The sequence below is a fragment of the Pituophis catenifer genome, unplaced genomic scaffold, assembly GCF_029215685.1.
Source record: "Pituophis catenifer annectens isolate HBS135680 unplaced genomic scaffold, rPitCat1.0.hap2 SCAF_3, whole genome shotgun sequence".
NCBI classification, from domain to species: domain Eukaryota; kingdom Metazoa; phylum Chordata; class Lepidosauria; order Squamata; family Colubridae; genus Pituophis; species Pituophis catenifer.
In genome coordinates, this window is record NW_027256883.1 from 105,802,818 (window position 1) to 105,821,800 (window position 18,983).

Sequence of the window (18,983 nt, forward strand, 5' to 3'; positions counted from 1 at the left end):
AGAGTTTGCAGCGCACCCCAGCAGTCAACAGGCGAACTGCATCGACATCCCCTAGAGTTTGCAGCGCACCCCAGTGGTCAACAGGTGAACTGCATCGACATCCCCTAGAGTTTGCAGCGCACCCCAGTGGTCAACAGGCGAACTGCAACAACGTCTCCTAGAGTTTGCAACGCACCCCAGCAGTCAACAGGTGAACTGCAACGATGTCTCCTAAAGTTTGCAACGCACCCCAGCGGTCAACAGGCAAACTGCAACGACGTCTCCTAGAGTTTGCAGCGCACCCCAGCAGTCAACAGGCGAACTGCATCGACATCTCCTGAAGTTTGCAGGAAGTTCCCTGAGTTTCCCAGTCATGGCTGAGACCTCTAATGAGTCAGCAGAGTTGAACCTCCCAGCTAATCTTGACACGCCTGGAGCATTGGATGCCGTGGAGTCTTATCCAATCATGGCAGAAGCATATGATTCATCAGGAATGATGACCCTTCCATCACCCAACCTCGACACAATTCCAGAAGTGAATGTCCAAAATTCCAAAGAGGCTGAAGCTCATCAGAGAACCTATGACCTCAGGCAGCACAGGAAGCTCACTGGTGTTATGCAGTCAAGCCTGAAGGAAGATTGGGACAAGCATTATCGTCGCAACAAAAGGTATTGGGAGAAGTTGCAACAGATCTGCAACAAGCCCGTGGATGAGCTTTCACACGGCTGCATCCGCACGTTGGTGAATGAAATGGATGAACTTTATAAACAATGGAAGAATTCTGAAAGCCATCTTGTCAAAATCCAGCAGCAGCTAGAAGACCCAGAACTCGTGGGGGACATGCAACGCTTAGAGATGTTGAGTGCGGAACGTGGGAAAATATTTCAAAGTTGTAAGAACTCCTTCCACACGGCGCTCCAGGCGAAAGGCACATCAAGGGAGAAAGCCTCCTCACCCCAACGCTCACATGCATCTATCGCTCATTCTTCCAAGAAAGCTGCAAGTGAGAAGGCCCAGTCCAAAGCAACCCATCACTCACACGCATCATCTCATTGGACACAAGCGGTCCCCTCTTACAAGTCATCCCGGTCTCGGCAGGGTAGCAGTGTCTCACAACAATCTTCTGCCTCAGGTTCCTTCCATCCTTCCAAAGCATCTTCCCGTCACAGCCAGTCATCCAGAGCCTCCACAGCGAGGAGTTTCGCTGCCCGGGCCGCAGAGGCAAGAGCCGAAGCTGCAGTGGCCAAAGCAACCTTGAGCATGGCAAAGGAAGAACAATTGCTGAAGGAAGAATTGGCCAAAGTTCAGGCCAGACAACAGGAAGAAATGGCCAAAGTTCAGGCCAGAAAACAGGAAGAAATGGCCAAAGTTCAGGCCAGACTAGACTATTTGAAGTATGAAAAAGAGACACTGGAAAAAGTAACACTGGCTGAAGCTTTAGAGGCGGCGGCTGAACACGCTTCACTCAACTTCAATCCTGGACAGTTAGAGGAGGAGGACTCAGATGAGCGTGTCAAAGCCTATGTTGAGGACCAGAACTCCCCACAGCAGGGACAAAGAGGAGAACCTCACCCACCGGCTCTATGACTACTCAGACAGCAGATATCGTAAGATCTAGACCACGAGACTCCTCCTTTGAAAATGCACGACCTACCCCGGCAAATGAAGACATTCGGGGCAACCAGAGTACTCCTTCAGCAGCAATGAAGGCGTCTCTGGAGCCAAGCACACAAACAACCATGAGACACCACCTCAGAGTGGAGGCTAAGGAGTTCCAGCCAAACCTGCCAGGCGTTCCGAGTGCCAACGTCCAGCCCAATGGAGGTACTCCACTTGCCTGCCAGGAAAAGGACCTATCATCACCTGTGGCATGGAAAGACGAAATTGTCTGTAAACACTCTGTAGGGAACTACCAGCCAGCGTTGGCACTTAATCCTGCCCTAGCCAACGCAGTAGGGCGAACCTTGCCACTACCCCCATCGTATAACTTTCCTGAAGTCCAAAAGGATACTGCAACATCCTGGAGAAGGATGGACCTGGCACATAGGGGAGTACACAAATTCTCCGACAAATCAGGCATAGATTACATGCTATGGAAGCTTCTTTTTGTAAATGCCATTAAAGGCGAACGATTGGAGCCAGCCGAGGAACTCGGTCATATGTTCACATGGCTAGGCCCACAATCAATACAAGCAGTAAAGGGGGTCTACGCAGCAAAAATGTACGAGCCAGTCGAAGCCCTCAAGCTATCATGGGAAATACTTGATGAGCGGTATGGGGCAGCTACGATGACGGAATCCTCATTCCTAGAGCGGGTCGACAACTTCCCTGCCATGGATCTCAGTAACCCTGAAGAACTATGGAACTTCTCCAATCTCCTTACACAGCTACGGTCAGCACAAATGGATCCCACCTTGCCGGGACTTAGCTGTCTCGATCTGTATAAGACACAAAGGTCTATCGTTGAAAAACTACCAATGAAACTGATTGATGCATGGATCGACCTAGCCGATAATTACAGGGCAAAGAACCTTGGCAGAGAACCACCCTTCGCCGCCCTTCAAGAATTTGTTGCCCACATGTCGAAGAAGTACAATGATCCACGAAATAAAGGTTTTACAATACGAAGAACCTATGCCAGCAGAAAAACCAATCAAAGCCTTGGTCCGATCAAGAGCCCAGTGCAGGCTGCAAGAGGAACAGCCTCTGTGTCAGTGCATAGCACAGAGGTCGTTCCCCTGTCAACGAGGAACTCCGATGTAAAGCCGTCTAAGAGTGCTCTACATCAACCTCAGAAAGCAAAGGAAGAACCCGTCTGTCCACTGCACAAGACCTCACACACTCTGAATCAGTGCAGAGAATTCCGAAAGAAGTCCCTGGGCGAAAGAAAGGCATTGATCAGGGAGTACAAAGTCTGCCTCAAATGCTGTGAGTCTACGGACCACATGGCCAAAACTTGCACAGTTAAGGTGCTATGTTATCTATGCAAAAGTGACCAACACCCAACCGCCTTGCATCTAGAGCATGAGTCGACACCACAGCCGACTCCCACTCCACGGTCGACCTCTACCTCACCTACGACTAATGAGTCTCAGAATGACAATGAAATGCACCCAGAAGCGATAAGTGTCAACTGCACTTCAGTATGTGGAGACTCACCGTCACCTCGTTCATGCCACCCGATCTGCCTAGCTAAAGTCTATGCAGCTGAACGCCCAGAAGAAGCAGTGAAAATGTATGTGGTAGTGGACGCTCAGAGCAACCAATCGTTGGCCAAATCAGCTTTCTTCAACCGCTTTAACATTCAATCCAAAGAAACACACTTCATAATGTCGACATGTATGGGGGTACAGCACACGGCGGGGAGGAGAGCTACCAGATTCTGCATAGAATCAATAGATGGGAGTGCTAAATTCACATTGCCACCACTGCTAGAATGTGACGCTTTACCAGACAACCGCAGTCAAATCGCAACACCAGAGGTAGTAAGCAATATACCTCACCTGAGACACATAGCCAATCTCTTCCCCTCCCTAGACCCTGAAGCCGAAATCCTGCTTTTGTTGGGTGCGGATGCCCCCGAAGCCTTCCCTCCCCAGGAAGCGGTCAGAGGCCCAGCAGGCTCTCCATGTGCCCTCAAGACAGACCTTGGATGGGCCATCATAGGACCTGTTTGTATCGACTAGCTACGAGACCCCCCCTGACTTCTACCAAGTAGTTCTAGACCAGTCACCGACATGGAAGAAGACCTTGAAGACTGAACCTCAAGCTTTGCATGAATTGTGTGTTCCCCACAACCTGCATTGTTTGATGATATAATCTTGTTTACTTTAGTCACTTAGATAGTTACATTGCATTGTTTTCTACTATGCCTTTGTTTATCTCAATTAAGTAGTTCGTTAGTAGTGGAATTTATAATTCCAGGCGGGGAGTGTGCTGTTACAGATAGTGAGTTGTGGTGAGTTAGTTACTTTAAGAATTAAGAGCTGTCTCCTTAAGATATTGCATTGTGGGAGATGTAGTGAGAGATTGCATTATAGGAAATGTAGTCCATGACATGTGACCTTATCTGTGTGTCTGATTGGCCACCAAGGCTCTCTGCCGGGATTTTAGAACAAAGACCTGGCCATATGTTGAATTACCTCAGAAGAGAGAACATGCTTTCTGAACAGGGAGTCAGAACTTCCTTTTACACTAGGAAATGGGACAGATTATGAAATATGGATGCACCTCACCTGGACTCACTATGATTGTAAGTCTTATGTGTTCAAGGATTCCCAAATAAATATAATCTGCATGAAAATCTGTTTGCTAGAGTTTATCTGCCTGTTCCCAGTGGAGCCAGATGCCTGGGGAACAGAACACGTACTCTAAGGTGAAATGAAAAACAGGCTCTCCTTAAACATATGAAAATATCTAGATCCTTTTCAGTTGTTCATTAATGGGACAAATGCATTATCTCCTCTGGTAGATGACCTTCATGAGAGCTAGATGTGGGGAGTCTCTTGATCTTGGTAGAGCTATTAGCAGCTTTTGATAACATTAAGCATAGTATAATTCTAGTTCACATTCAGGAGTTGGGAGTGAGGTTTATCTCTTATTTCAGTGGATTGTCCATATGATTATTGTGAGGGAGTCTTCAAGTGCATGGGAACACCACTACAGGATCCATTGATTCACATATCCATTGATAAGGATATGTATATCTCATATTAAACTATTGGGAGAAATTATCTGTTAGTTCAGGTGAAGTGTTATTAGTATACTGTTGATACTTAGCTATGTATTACTTACCAGATTCAAGCCAAGGTGCCATGGAAATCTTGGATGGGAAGAAACAAGCTCACATTAAATCCTACCCTGATATAGCCTATGGGTGTCAGTAAACATTGAATCTATACTATTGGTTCCAGTAGTTATCTCTAATTATTTTTAGCCACCCAGAATCATAAACCTTAGATAGGCAGCCATGTAAATTGAGAAACACACACATGCGTTGAAGAGGTGGTCCTGGATTCTCAGCTCCTGCTCAGGCACCAGGTGGAAGCCATGGTCAGAAGAGCTTTCTTCCAGCTTTTGTCTGTGAATCGTTTACTGCTTTACCTGTACTAGGGTGCCATGGCCACAGTAACTCATGTCCTGGTCACAACCTGATGGGGCTCCTGCAATGTGCTTTTGGGTGGGGCTGCCTTTGGATATCACATGGAAAATATGGTGGCAAGATTGGAACAGCCTTGACAATGAAGAATAAAAACTATACTAAAATTGTGGATTGGTTTCCAGTAAGCATCTAGGCCTCATTTAATGTAATGGTCATTATCTTTAAAGCTGTATATGGTGTAGCATCATGACATATTACACAACAATTATTGGGATTTTTAATTGTCTTGGGCTAAATTATTTAATTTGGTTTTAATTATGTTTCTAACTTTTGTATTTATGTATTTTATTTTGTGCCTGTTCACCGCCCTGAGTCCTTTGGGAGTAGGGTGGTATATAAATTTAATAAAACAAAACATAAAACAAACACTTTGGCAAGGTTGAAACTATCCATTCATTTGAGTCATCTAGATTTCCAATGCCCATGGCAGCCACATTTTCTGAAACTCTGTCTTCCAACATCATACCTTGTTAATATTCTGTAAGCAAGCCAAGCCTATATTGTTTTACCAACCTTTTGGCCCCTAGATCCTCAGTGGGCATATTTATCCTTTATGTTTAATGTTTGGATTGTATAATTCAATATTTTTATTTTGAGTATTGCTATTTGTCACTTAAAATCTTCTGGGTTGGGACAGATTATAAGCATTGCAAATAAATGTTCTTAATTGTCGTGCAATTTTTTTTGTAGAATGTTTTGCAAGAAATGATCCATCAAAAAAGAATGGAAATTGCAGAAAAAAATCAAAATTTAGTAAGTAGCATTCAAACAAAGACTAGTAAATTTAAGAATCTAATTTCAAAAACTGATAAGAGCATATGCTTAACTATAATAGTTTACATACTGTATAATGTGAGATTCTTTGAAAAATATTTCAAAGATGCTTTATTTTAGAATCATAGGGCTGGAAGGGACCTTGGAGGTCTTCCAGTTCAACCCCCTGCCCATGGCAAGAGATCTTATATCATACCAGATAAATGGTTGTCCAATCTTTTCTTGAAGACCTCTAGTGATGGTGTGCCCAAAATTGTGGGAGGCAAATTGTTCCATTGGTTAATTGTTCTCACTGTTGAGAAATTTCTCCTTAGTTCCAGTTTGGATCTCTCTTTAATGATCTTACAACCATTGCTTCTTGTCCTGTCCTTCGGTGATTTGGAGAATAAGTCAACCCCTCTTTTTTGTGACAGCCCTTCAAGCACTGGAAGACAGCTATCATGTCATCCCTAATCCTTCTCTTCAATAAATTAGACATATCTTATTCCCTTAACCATTCATTATACAGTTTAGCCTCCAAAGCCTTTATCATCTGTGTTGCTGTTCTCTGCATTCTTTCTAAAGTCTCAGCATATTTTTTGTTTCATGAAGACCAGGACTGGACGCAGTATTCCAAGTGTGGCTTCACTAATGCAGTACAGAGTGGTACTATCACTTTTTGTGATCTTGATGCTAACCCTCTATTGATGCAGCCCAGGACTGCATTGGCTTTTTTGGTTGCTGCTGACTCATAATTAAGTGTTGGTCCACAAGGACACCTAAATCCCTCTCATAGTTACTACTGTTGAGCCAGATACAGCCCATTTTGATAAGTGTGCATTTGATTTTTTTTCCTCCCTGGGTGCAGGACCTTAGCTTTTCCCTCCACTGAACTGCATCTTGTTAGCTAGGGCCCAGTGCTCAAGTCTGTGAAATTTTATATCACTTTTGAAGTGAGATTTTTTCCCCCATTAGAGATATGCAAGTCTTTCTGTATGAGTTCAGGCATCCCCTGCCCAGATCAAGGTTTTATTTTTAAATAAATTTTAAAAATGCATTTTTTGTTGGGTTTCAGATTCTGTCGTATTTTAGGGTGGGATGGAGAGGAAAAACAGATATGTTATACCAGCATTGCCCTATTTGTCTCTTAAGTCACCTTTGGTTTTCTTTATCAAAACCGTTTCCACCCATTTTGGTTAAGTGACATTGTCCTCTCTAGAATGGTTCAGGTAAGCTTCAAGGCACAATGTATTTGCATTGTGCATCAAGCAAAACACGTTTCCTCGATTTTTGAAGATTGGAACCACATCAGCTCTTTGATTCATACATCAGAAACCAGCAGTTTGGATTCAAAGGCAAAAGGAGAGTTGAAAGCATGTAAAGGTGTCCATGTAATACCAGTCTGCAACTTTTTGGAACAGCCTAGTCTTTTATCAAGAACATGCAGTTGCTTTGCACTCTTGGGAAGATATACATTAGGTTTAAGAATTTGCTGACATGTACCTCCTTCTTTGATACAAACTACCCCCTTTGAATTGAAATTTAATCTTTTGGCAAATAACCCCTCCCTCTGCATAATGCACAGTTCAGAAATGCTGTATGGACAGAGATAGATCAATTTTTCTTTCCATCTATCCTTTTTTGTTCTATTTTATCTGCCATCAATCAATTTAAATCTATTTACAATCCTAGACCAAACACAAGAAAAACACCTGCAATACAATGCTCATAGAAAAGAACTTTTAAAATTGGGGGAAAATCTGTCATCTTCATTTACGTCGCAGGTTAATTTGGTAAATCTGATTTGTTCTAATGTAGGCATCTCTTTGTGATAGAAATGTGGGCTGTTATATATACTATATTATAGTATTGCTGTGAATCATGAATAGCATGTTCTATAGCTCCAGACCAGATAGGGAAATAGAGTACTCTTTCAACACAAGTTACATTGCATTAAAAATGGTAGTAATTCATGAAGCCCACCAGTATCATTTAGATTTGGCCTACAATTTTTAATAAAAACCCAGTATGGTATTTATCAGAAAGGAAGTTGGCTCTGAATATAAAATGATATTTTCTTCCCATCATGAAGATGAATAAGAAACAAGGTTATTCTGAATGCTGCCTGGTTTCCCTGTCTTGTAAGTTAGTTACCAAAATGCATTTCATTCCCCTCCCCCATGGTATATTAACAAAGAAGTGTAGGGCAAGAACAAAAAAGTTTAATATTGATTAGATTAGATTAAATTAAATTAAATTAAATTACATGTCCTTACTCTGAGCTAACTTTAGTGGCTCTTATTACTAGATAAATATGCTTAGCTTCACGTATCCTCTGCATATGACGAAATGACAGGGAGGGATAGGGTCAGCACGTTTGTCCTGACCTTGATGGTAACAATTTCATTCTTCTCCTGCTTCCCAGGAGACTACTGTTGCAAATGCTCCCACTTTACATTTATTCTGAACTTACTGGTTTTTGAATAGAGCAGTTTCCATTACTGCCTGTTCCATGCTACACCAGTTTGGTGCAGTGGTTAAGGTACTGGAAACCTGGAGACTGAGTTCTTGTCCCACCATATGCATGTTTTGTCAGTCCAGAATCCAGAACAGTTTTGGAAGTCCTAGATATTGCAACAGCAGATTTTGAAGCTGCAAAATTCTCAGGGATCACTAGATAACAGCAAAGACGTAACAAAATATCCTGACTCTTTGGTGCTATCTAATGATCACTGGAAAGGAATCATGTTCTCTCAACATCTATCCCAGTATTGAAAGAAATGGGTTGCTTTCTTTTCCTTTTTAGCAGCCTGATGCTGGGTGACTGCCAAAAAAAGCTATTTGCATTCTATCACACTGACTAACTGACCCTAGGAATCCCATTTATCCAAAATGTAAATTAAATTTATCATAATTACTCTTTAGTATACATAACAGAAAAAAAGTAATTATGAACAGAATCAAACTCATACTCTTTCATCAAACAACAAATCTTCCTTTAACCCTTGAAGAAAGAAAACCTGTGGCAAGCACATCAAACAATTACAGACAAAATGTACCATTGACAGCATCAACATAGAATATTGCAACTGACCTTACAGGTTACCTAATCCACTTCTTTGTTCAAATTCACTACTAGCATCTGTAATACATGGTCATCCAACCTCTATAAGCACTTATGTTCAATAAACTGCACAAGAGCACAAACATAGTTAATGCATTTAAGCTTGGAGGCCAACCTCTATAGAATCTTTTATGCATTTGAGAATGTGTGCTGCAATCTTCACGTCCCTTAACAAAAAGATACAAGAAACTGCAGCAATTCAGTGTAAAAGGATAAATAAGTGTAATTGATTGTGGCCACAACACTCTTCAGCTTCTAAATTTATAGAGAAAATATTGACAAAATATTTAAGTATAAAAGAGTGCAATGCAATGAAAATGCAATCTTAAATCTGGTCAAATAGAGAACTTTATATTTAAGAATACCTTGCTATCTATTTTATGCATGCTTTTTTGTGTATTTCCTATAGGGAAATTAACAGTCCTTCAATTTATTATTGATTATTCTGCAATGACTATGCGTTGGGCTCTTATTCCTTCTCTCCAAAATGTATACACAAACACTGAAAATTTAGCTACTTAAGATTTATTTTATAATCAAATGATTCTAAACTTCTGAAAGTATTAGGATTAAAAAAATTGTATTCTCAATAAACAGAATGATCTGAAAATGGCAATTTGTTATCTGAAACAAGAACAAGAGCAACTGAAGTCCAGGATTACAGAATCTCCAGAGAAACTCACTAATTGCAGGGAACGAATGAAACAGACACAGCAGAAGATTAAAAAAGACAAGGTGAATCTTAATATTAAGGGAATTTTTGTTTTCTTTTATAATTTATCATAGTAATTACAATTGATAATAAAATCAATATTTGTCAGATTTGCCTCCCATAGCTTCAGCTTCTATGGATTCCTAAAATTAAGTTAAATTTATAAGAATATGCATTTTTCAAAATTAATTCAGTTGATTGTATCTTACATATTTGTAATAACGAAAGCCAGTGAAAAGGTATCATTAGTGCAAAATTTGACAACTGTCTCAACTTGGTTCTAGCTTTTCTGTGTCTACAGAAATATTTAAATGCATGTCCTCACAGCTACTCAGTTGTACTTCAGGATTAGTATTGTTCCCAAACCATGGTTCCCAAAGTATTTAACTCTTCATCATTTGAACCAATTTATTTCCAGCTCAGATAAACTCATCGAAGGAACTGTTGTGAAGACAGGTTTGCAGCAGTAATACCACAGGGATTACACAGCAGTCTGCTCTCTGTTGCCAAGATCTCTTATGTCCTGACTAAAAGTAAAAATATAGACAGGTATATAGATATTTCTTTTAGTTCAGAAATACACTTAGGTCCTTGCCTTCATCAATTGTTAGTTTCACCCTGATAGGCACCAGTAGAGCCTAATATAGTGCCAACTAGTTTGCCCACTTTTGATCAGCAGCAAATTTGCAGCTGATTTAATAACAAAATTTATAAGTCAAACAACTAAGACAAATATAATGCTCAGACTGAAGAATTTGCACACAAGATCTGGGAGAAATACAGAATAAGTGAAATCTTTCCTTGAGGCTAGGGTGCAGCCAATTCTAGTTAAAGTGGAAAATGGGTCGAGAGTCCTAGCTATAAAAATCAAGGCTAGAACTAGAAGGTGGGATGCCAGTGATAGGTGTCTTTGGGAAAAACAAAGGCACTAACTGAGAAGAAAGTTGTTATATCATGGAGAAAAATAATGGCCTGTCCTGGAGGCAGACGTGTATCTTGTGCAGCACAGAAATGTTAATGAACCTCTGTAGAGAAAAACTCAAAAAATGTTTTGGTATTTTTCCTTGATATTTATCCTGACCAAATTGAAAAAAAGGATTATAAAGTATCAATGATATGTGAAATGTTATTTGGTATCTGAAAATTTATTATATCAAAAATAAGATCACCTGTAACATGGTAGAAAACATTAAATGACAAAATAAAAGATTGAAGAAAGGAATTGCTGACAGTTATAGTAGTTTGGAGGGATGTGGTGGCTCAGTGGCTAAAACACTGAGCTTGTTGATCAAAAGGTCGGCAGTTCAGTGGTTCAAATCCCTAGTGCCACGTAATGGGGTGAGCTCCCGTTACTTGTCCCAGCTTCTGCCAACCTAGCAGTTCAAAAGCACGTAAAAAATGCAAGTAGAAAAACAGGGACCACCTTTGGTGGGAAGGTAACAGTGTTCCGTGCACTTTTGGCTGGCCACATGACCACGGAGACTTCTTCGGACAGACAGCGCTGGCTCTTCAGCTTTGAAACGGAGATGAGCACCAGCCCCTACAGTCAGGAATGACTAGCAGATATGTGCGAGGGGAACCTTTACCTTTACCTAAGTAATTTGGATTTGGAACACAAGATTGATTAGACAGTTTCATATGGCAATAGGTATATTATGAATGTTGCAGCTCCATCCGTACCAAACTCCTCAATTCTGATTTCTTTTATTATAAAGCAAGAAGTAATTGAGAAGTATGAATCTTACAGAGACTTGGTAGAAATGTTTCCATCGTGTCAACAGGAGGTCCAATTTTACGGGAAAAAAATGCAAACACAAGGAACAAATATGGATAAGCTTTCAAATATATTGGCCCAGGTTTGTGCTATTCAAATATAATATCTATCGAACTTGTTGATAAAATATTTTAAGGTACTCATTCTTAATAGAATATAGTCTGAAATTGTGGATTCAGCACAGCGTTAGCAGAGAGCTTATAAAGGAAACAGGACATTTTTTGCTTCCTTGTTTCAAAGTAAGCATGTACACAAACATACACACAGACACGGAGAAATGCATATTCTTTGCTGAAGTTTACCAAGTTCCTCTTCAAATTAGAGGGAAGTAATGGAAACCCATTACCTAGTCCCTTTGTTCTCAATTTATATTAAATCTGAACTGAAAAAAAAATTTACTGCGGGAAATGGATTGGAAGACAAAATCATATTTAAGATACATTGCAGCAGAGTAAGATTTTGCCTGAGACCCCCAGTTTTACTAGCAGCAACTCATCAAAACTCTTAGCAAGGTAATAGATACTATTCCACAATGCATGAATTTTCATATTGCATAAATAGCTCATTTACCAATCTATTATGAGCAGAATAGCATATTTCTTTAAGAACCCATAATAGAACAACTCTAACAAACATTCGAAAAGCAGTCTTTGTAACCTTGGGGAAACAATAAGGAATATCTATATATACTCTAATTGTTTTTTCTTTGCAAGAATATTATGTAAATATTACACCTCTTTCAAAAGCATTTTTTCAAAATAAATTTGCTTACTAAATGTGGATTACTCAGAGGTTGCATTTATTTAGCTCTATAGCATTTGAAATAGTATTTTCGCTAATTAATGACATGTCTGCTACTTGCATTTTAAAACACTTGTTTTTCAGATCAGAACGTTAGAGGACCAGATTGAGAATAGCAAAAGTGGATTCAAGAATGCTAAGACGGAAGAAATGTCATTGAAGAGATTAGTCTCAGTTAAACGTGAAAAATTTGCTGCTGTTGAAATCAAACTTAAAAAGATATATGAGAATACTGAGCTGCAGAAACAGGCGATAACTGAGTATGAATACTGGAATTTAGATCATTGTTTAATTCTGCTTATTCTACCAGCACCTTTGATGCAATGCAAAATTAGCAATTTGAAGAAAACACACTAAAATATATTGCTTTCTGGTAAATAGGTATATTCTTGAAGACACAACTTTCACTATAGTTTGAACTTCATGCTGCTTTTCTCTCGTTTAGCTCCCTGAGAAAAGTAACAGTGGAATAACTTCATGACAACAACTTTAGTAAAAACTTTGCCATTCCTGTATCTTTCATAATTTCACTGTCATTTTTCTCATTATTCATCACTTCAAGGTCTGTTGGGAAATTGAGATTTGGATCCCAAAGGAATGTAAGCAAAATGGGAAATTATGCTTGATCCTAGACAGTTTTGTCATCAATAGAGACACATGACAATATTTACAACAGAAGGTAGTGCTGTATTCAGATAACATTCCTAAGAGATTAAAAAGCTATCCTGATACTTCAAGGAGTTGATCAGTAAGATGGATTTGTTATGCAGAAATATTTGGTGGCATTCTCTTTTTTTCTTCACCCCACTATACAGAGTGAAGTAGAAGAAACTGCACCATTTTCCAGTCCTGTCTGCTTTTGAGAATTAGGGCTGGTTGATGTTTCCCAAATTCCTATCCCAAATTACATAGAAGGAATGGAACTTAGTAGGAATGCCTTCAACCATTAAGCAACAAACCATAACATCCCAGCTTTTTAATTTTTATGATATGATCCACTTTTTTCTGCATAAAAAGATTAATTAAATCTTGATTTGTGGATGATGCTTCTAAATGGTAAAAATATTTTCTAGATGTTGCAATAAATTTCAAGAGAAGAGAGGAGCTGTTTGTGAAAAACTGACAGCAACAGACACAGAAATAATGCAACTCAAAGGTGCCATTCAACAGCTCAGTGACAATGTTGGGAAAGAGAAGGTGAAAGAGAAGGTGAGTGAGTACAGCAGACATTCCTGCTGATGTGGCTTTTGTTAAAGTTCCTTCAGGCATGATGTTATCCAGCCTGCTAATGTCATCTGTAGTGCGAAAGCTTTTATGTATAGGGCTGTATATTCCTTGGCTTTGCTCCCTGCAGACATTGAGACAGCGTGCTGATCCTTCCAAGTGGCCAGCTATCATCTGAATAACATTGGCCAGCCTTATCCGGGCATTCGTTTTCTGAGCACTTAACATAGCATAATACCCAAATGTGATTCAAACAGCACAGCAATAAAAAAAATCATTCAACAACTTATCCAGAAAGTCAGCACTATTGAATTCTGATACTACAGAGTATGTATATATTCCTATCATATACTATATGTGTATATTTATATATACATGGTTAAATATTCTGAGCCAATTCTATGGTGAAACTGATATTCTGGTTATAAGTATATAATTTCAGGTGGGAAATGTTTAAATGGAAATGGAAATGGAAAATATTTTTGGTCAAATTGTTAGCAGTGTTATTAGAAATGAGCAACTACAGTACAATTTTCCATTTACAGATCAACTCCAGAATGATATGCCGCATAGTAATGGTTGGTGTTTTTAAGGTTTCACAATCCATCTACAGCCAGTCCTTAAATGGCTCTAGAACAAAGATAGAAAAAGTGTTGCACAAGACTTCATGTGGCACTAGCATTCCTGGAGGTACAGATAAAATAAATAGGCACAGTTCTTTTTGCATTTTTTATGTAGCTAGGAAAGTTTGAAGGGAGCAAGTATGTGGAGTATGACCTGCAATTGCTTAACAAACCCATTTTGCCACTTAAAACTCCTTGGCAACCCTCAGCCAAAATGTACCTTGAGTAGGGTTCACCTTGAGAAGTTATATGGATGAGAAGAGTTTCTGAACACTTTCATCCCAAACATTTTTTAAAACAATAAAAGAGGTTTCATAGGTTTAGCAAATGTCTGTTCCTTGTATTTAATAATGACAAATAGATTAGATTAGATTAGATTAGATTAGATTAGATTAGATTAGATTAGATTAGATTAGATTAGATTAGATGATTAGATTAGATGTGTTGGAAGGGATCTTGTAGGTCATCTAGTCCAACCCCCGGCTCAAGCAGGAGACCTTACACCATTTCTGACAAATGGCACTCCAATCTCTTCTTCAAAAACCTCCAGTGATGAAGCTCCCACAATTTCTTTTTTTTTTTAAAGTTTTTTTTATTTTTTTTAAAACAAAAACAAAAAACACATCTTTTCCAAAACGAAGCATTGATCTGGTCACAAATTAATACAAATCATTAACAAATCTTATTTTTCAATTAACACAATTTAATATTTTACTCAGTTATTTCCCAAAATTCTATCAATTTAACTATGCCATTGTCCCAAAAACCCATTACTTAAATCTTAAATCCTAACCAAATATCATTCCATTTTTCTTTCTTTTTGCTTAGATGGATATATTTTAACAATATAAATCATTACAGTTATTGTAAGCATTTAAAAAATATTTTAACTATTGCTCCCAATATAATCATCTTCATTACTTTGCTATTAATCCTAACACAATCATTTCATTTTTACCATTCCCAACATAACCATTCCCAACATTACCATTCCCAAAATTTCCAGCATAATTTTATTTTTACTGTTGAACCCAGCGTTATCATCTGTTATTAAACCCAATTTATTCATTTCATTTTTACTGTTAATCTGAACATACTCCTCCTTATTTTAGCTGTCCTACCCAGCATAATAATTTTTATTTTTTGGCTGTTAATCCCAGCAGTCATTTTATTTTTACCGTTAAACCCAGCATCATTATCTTTCTCTTTGTTGTTACACCCATCATAGTCATTTCATTTTTACTGTTAGTCCCAGCAAAATCCTCTTTGTTTTGCTGTCCTACCCAGCATAATCATTTTTGTTTTTTGGCTGTTAAACACAGCATAATCATAGTTAATTTTACTATTAATCCCAGCATGGTCCTCTTTTGATTGTTTCCATCCATCTATACATTGTTTATTTCAATTAATCAAATTTGTCATTATCCTTTTTTTTTATTATTGAAAAGTTTTACAGAAAAAAAGATTTTTCCCCCCAATATTCCCCCCACCCTTTTCCCTCCCCGCATCCCACCCTCCCCCCCAGACTTCCCAGAGCAAAATACAAGGTATTTCAGTTAACAATCATAAGCTAAATTAACCTATCTATCCTTAGACTACTAAATCCCCCCCAAAACCTTAACTCCACTATAGATAATATAATACTTCTAATACTTAACATTCATTCATAAGCTATTTGATATTTTCTTGTCTGATACTTATTTTGAATATAATCAATCCATCTTCTCCATTCTGATACGTATCTTTCTTGTGTATAGTCCTTCAAATACGCTGAAATTTTCGCCATTTCTGCTAAATTAGTTACTTTCAGTGTCCACTCTTCAATAGTAGGCAAAGAGTCCTTTTTCCAGTATTGCGCTACCAACAGCCTAGCTACTGATATTAAGTTCAAGATCAGTTTAGTCTCTAATACTGTACAATCTGTCGTTACCCAATAGAAACAATTGAGGAGTAAATTTCAACCTTTTTTTCAGAATGTTCTGCATCACCCACCAAATTTTTATCCAAAATGCCTTGATTTTCTTACAAGTCCACCATATATGATAATAGGTTGCATCATCACATTCACATCTCCAACATTTAGCTTGCAAATTAGAGTACATACATGATAATTTTTTAGGATCTAAGTGCCATCTATAAAACATTTTATAAAAATTCTCTCTCAAATTTTGTGTTTGCGTAAATTTAATATTTCTAACCCAAATCTTTTCCCATGTTTCCATCATCACTGGTTCCTGAAAGTTTTGTGCCCATTTTATCATACAATCCTTAACCAATTCCGTTTCTGAATCTATTTCCAATAAAGCGTTATACAACCTTTTAATATGCATCTGACTTTGATCTCTAATCTGTTTTACCAGGTTTTCCTCATTTTGCATGACACCAATTTTTTGATCTTTCCTCCATCTAGCTTGGTTTATACTGAAACCAAGTATAAATTATCCCTTCTTCTTTTAATACAGTGGTTCTCAACCTTCCTAATGCCGCGAACCTTTAATACAGTTCCTCATTTGTGGTGACCCCCAACCAGGGGTGGGTTCTAAATTTTTTACTACCAGTTCTGTGGGCGTGGTCATGTGACCGGGTGGCCATGGCTATGTGTATAGGGACTACTCAGAGGGCTGAAAAAAGTCATTTCTGACAGGTCCTCGCATTTTTGACTGGTCCTCACACTTATGACCATCCTCACATTTATGCCTGTGCAGCATTCTTAACAACCATGTCACTCATTTCACAACTGCTTCTCTTCAACATGGTGATAAGATAGGGCAAAAAACGTAAAATGTGAGGACAGTCGTAAATTCGAGGACTGGTCAAAAGTGTGAGGACCAGTCAAAAATAACTTTTTCAGCCCTCTGAGTAGTCCATATGCATAAAAGGATACAGCAATAGAGAGGGATGAAGGAAGGGAAGGGAAATTAGAGTAGGAGTGAAGGTAAGAGAGGGAGGAAGAGAGGAGGAGAAGGAGAAAGAAAGAGGAAGTAGGGAGAAGAAGAGGGGGGGAGAGAAAGTAAGAAGGAAAGAAAAGACAGAGGTGGTAGGTTTGAGAAGAAAGATTGCTGTACAATAAAAAAGATGAAAGAGAAGAAAGCCAACCCCAAACAAATATAAAGATATTAAGATAAAGAATGAATTGTTAAACTTTAAAGAATAAAAGAGAACAAATATGAATAAATAGCAATAATTAGAAACACACATGCAAACATACAATGTATTTTCTTCGAACAGAGTATTTGGCCAGTTCACAAATTTAAACAGTTGTAGGAGGTTAGCACCCACCCCTTTCCTAGAAGAATGAAATATTTTGGGAAATATTAAAAAGGCAGAATATTATATTTCCCTGGATGAGAAATGGAGAAGCATATTTTACAGACAAAGCAGCTCCCACCTTACTGCTGCCCACCCTTTGTTAATGGGCCAGAGGCAGAAAGTCAATCCTTTGTCAAAGGACATTTGCAACACAATAGCAACAGAAACTAACACAATGGGCCCCATCTAGCAACCAAAACTCACCACACGTGACCTGGGAAGCACATGTGACCATCAGCCAGCAAGGCTAGCTAAGACCCCCATCCCCTGGGAGTCTGACAACCAATCAGGATACTCTTTCGGGGCCCCAAGAAATGCAGAGCCAGAGAGAGCATAAAAACCCGAAGATTTACTGTATCTGCCCCTTTTCTGTTCAGGAACTCAAGCCATATGATCCTGTCCACCATTAAACCATCTTTCCAAGCAGTCTCCATGTTTCCAGTATCTTTTTCCCCACTTGGAGCAGAACCCAGAAGGATATTTCTTCCAACACAGTGTTTAGTCATTTCAATTAAATTTACAATTTCTATATTTCCTTTTTACCATATTTATTCCTCATCTATTTTTTAAAAAAACCAATATTACCCTTCATCCTCATCTGTAATCTTAATCAAATTCAATTTTTCCCTTCTATTCTATATTATACCCCTTCCCAATGTCATCTATTTTTATATCCATCCTCACATTGGTTAATTATGTAATTATGTAATACAGTTGTTTAATACAAATTCAACATTTTAATATAAATCAATTAGTTATATAACTATCTTTTTTATATATTAATATGAACATGAATATTCCAATTATTTCCATGCAATCCAATTTCTTACAAATCAATTAATTATATTTACCAATAATAATAAACCAAATAATTTCCCCCATATATTCCTCCAAACCACAACTTAACCATTTCTGCTTTCAACACAATATACAATTAATAGTATCTCAATTATTACAATTCCCTAGTTAAATAGAGCTTTTTTTCTTTTGTGTTTTAAAATCTTGAACCTCCTCTTTTGCCCTAAATTTCCCATTGTTTGCAGTTTTGCACCTACCTTTTTTGGTGAGGAAAAAGAAAAAGAAATCTCTCTGCCTCATTTTGTCACGTTGCAGCAAAGACCCTTCTTTACTTTCAATTTCGCTTTTTCAGCATAGCTAGGGGGGAAAAAATTTGCTCCAGGAATTTACTTCTTTGCAGCTAGCTCTTTGAAGCCCCGCGGCAAGAATTTAAAGTTTTTTTCCCTCTAGCCATCACATATGTGGAGCTGCTTCTATAGGTTGAGATAAAGTAACAACCAGGTCGTCTGCAAACACTCTTAATCTATAATCCTGCTGTCTAATTACAATTCCTTTTATCTTATCAGAGTCACGTATCTTATTCAACAAAACTTCTAAAGTTAAAATAAACAACAAAGGAGACAAAAGACAGCCCTGCCTTGTACCTTTCTCAATTTTAAAAACATTTGTTAAGCCTCCGTTAATTATTATTTCTGCTGTTTGTTCTTGATATATTGCTCTAATT

At 38.4% G+C, this 18,983-nt stretch overlaps 1 protein-coding gene across 1 annotated transcript in view; it reads left to right on the forward strand.

Annotated features, from left to right (window-relative positions):
* The window catches only part of NUF2 (NUF2 component of NDC80 kinetochore complex), a 59,476-nt gene that overhangs the window by 31,246 nt on the left and 9,247 nt on the right, over nucleotides 1-18,983 (forward strand). Inside the window, exons 9-13 of the mRNA XM_070939186.1 lie at nucleotides 5,832-5,894; nucleotides 9,616-9,753; nucleotides 11,446-11,586; nucleotides 12,390-12,565; nucleotides 13,379-13,514. Coding sequence (XP_070795287.1) covers nucleotides 5,832-5,894; nucleotides 9,616-9,753; nucleotides 11,446-11,586; nucleotides 12,390-12,565; nucleotides 13,379-13,514 — 654 coding nt within the window. The remainder of the gene's footprint in view (nucleotides 1-5,831; nucleotides 5,895-9,615; nucleotides 9,754-11,445; nucleotides 11,587-12,389; nucleotides 12,566-13,378; nucleotides 13,515-18,983) is intronic.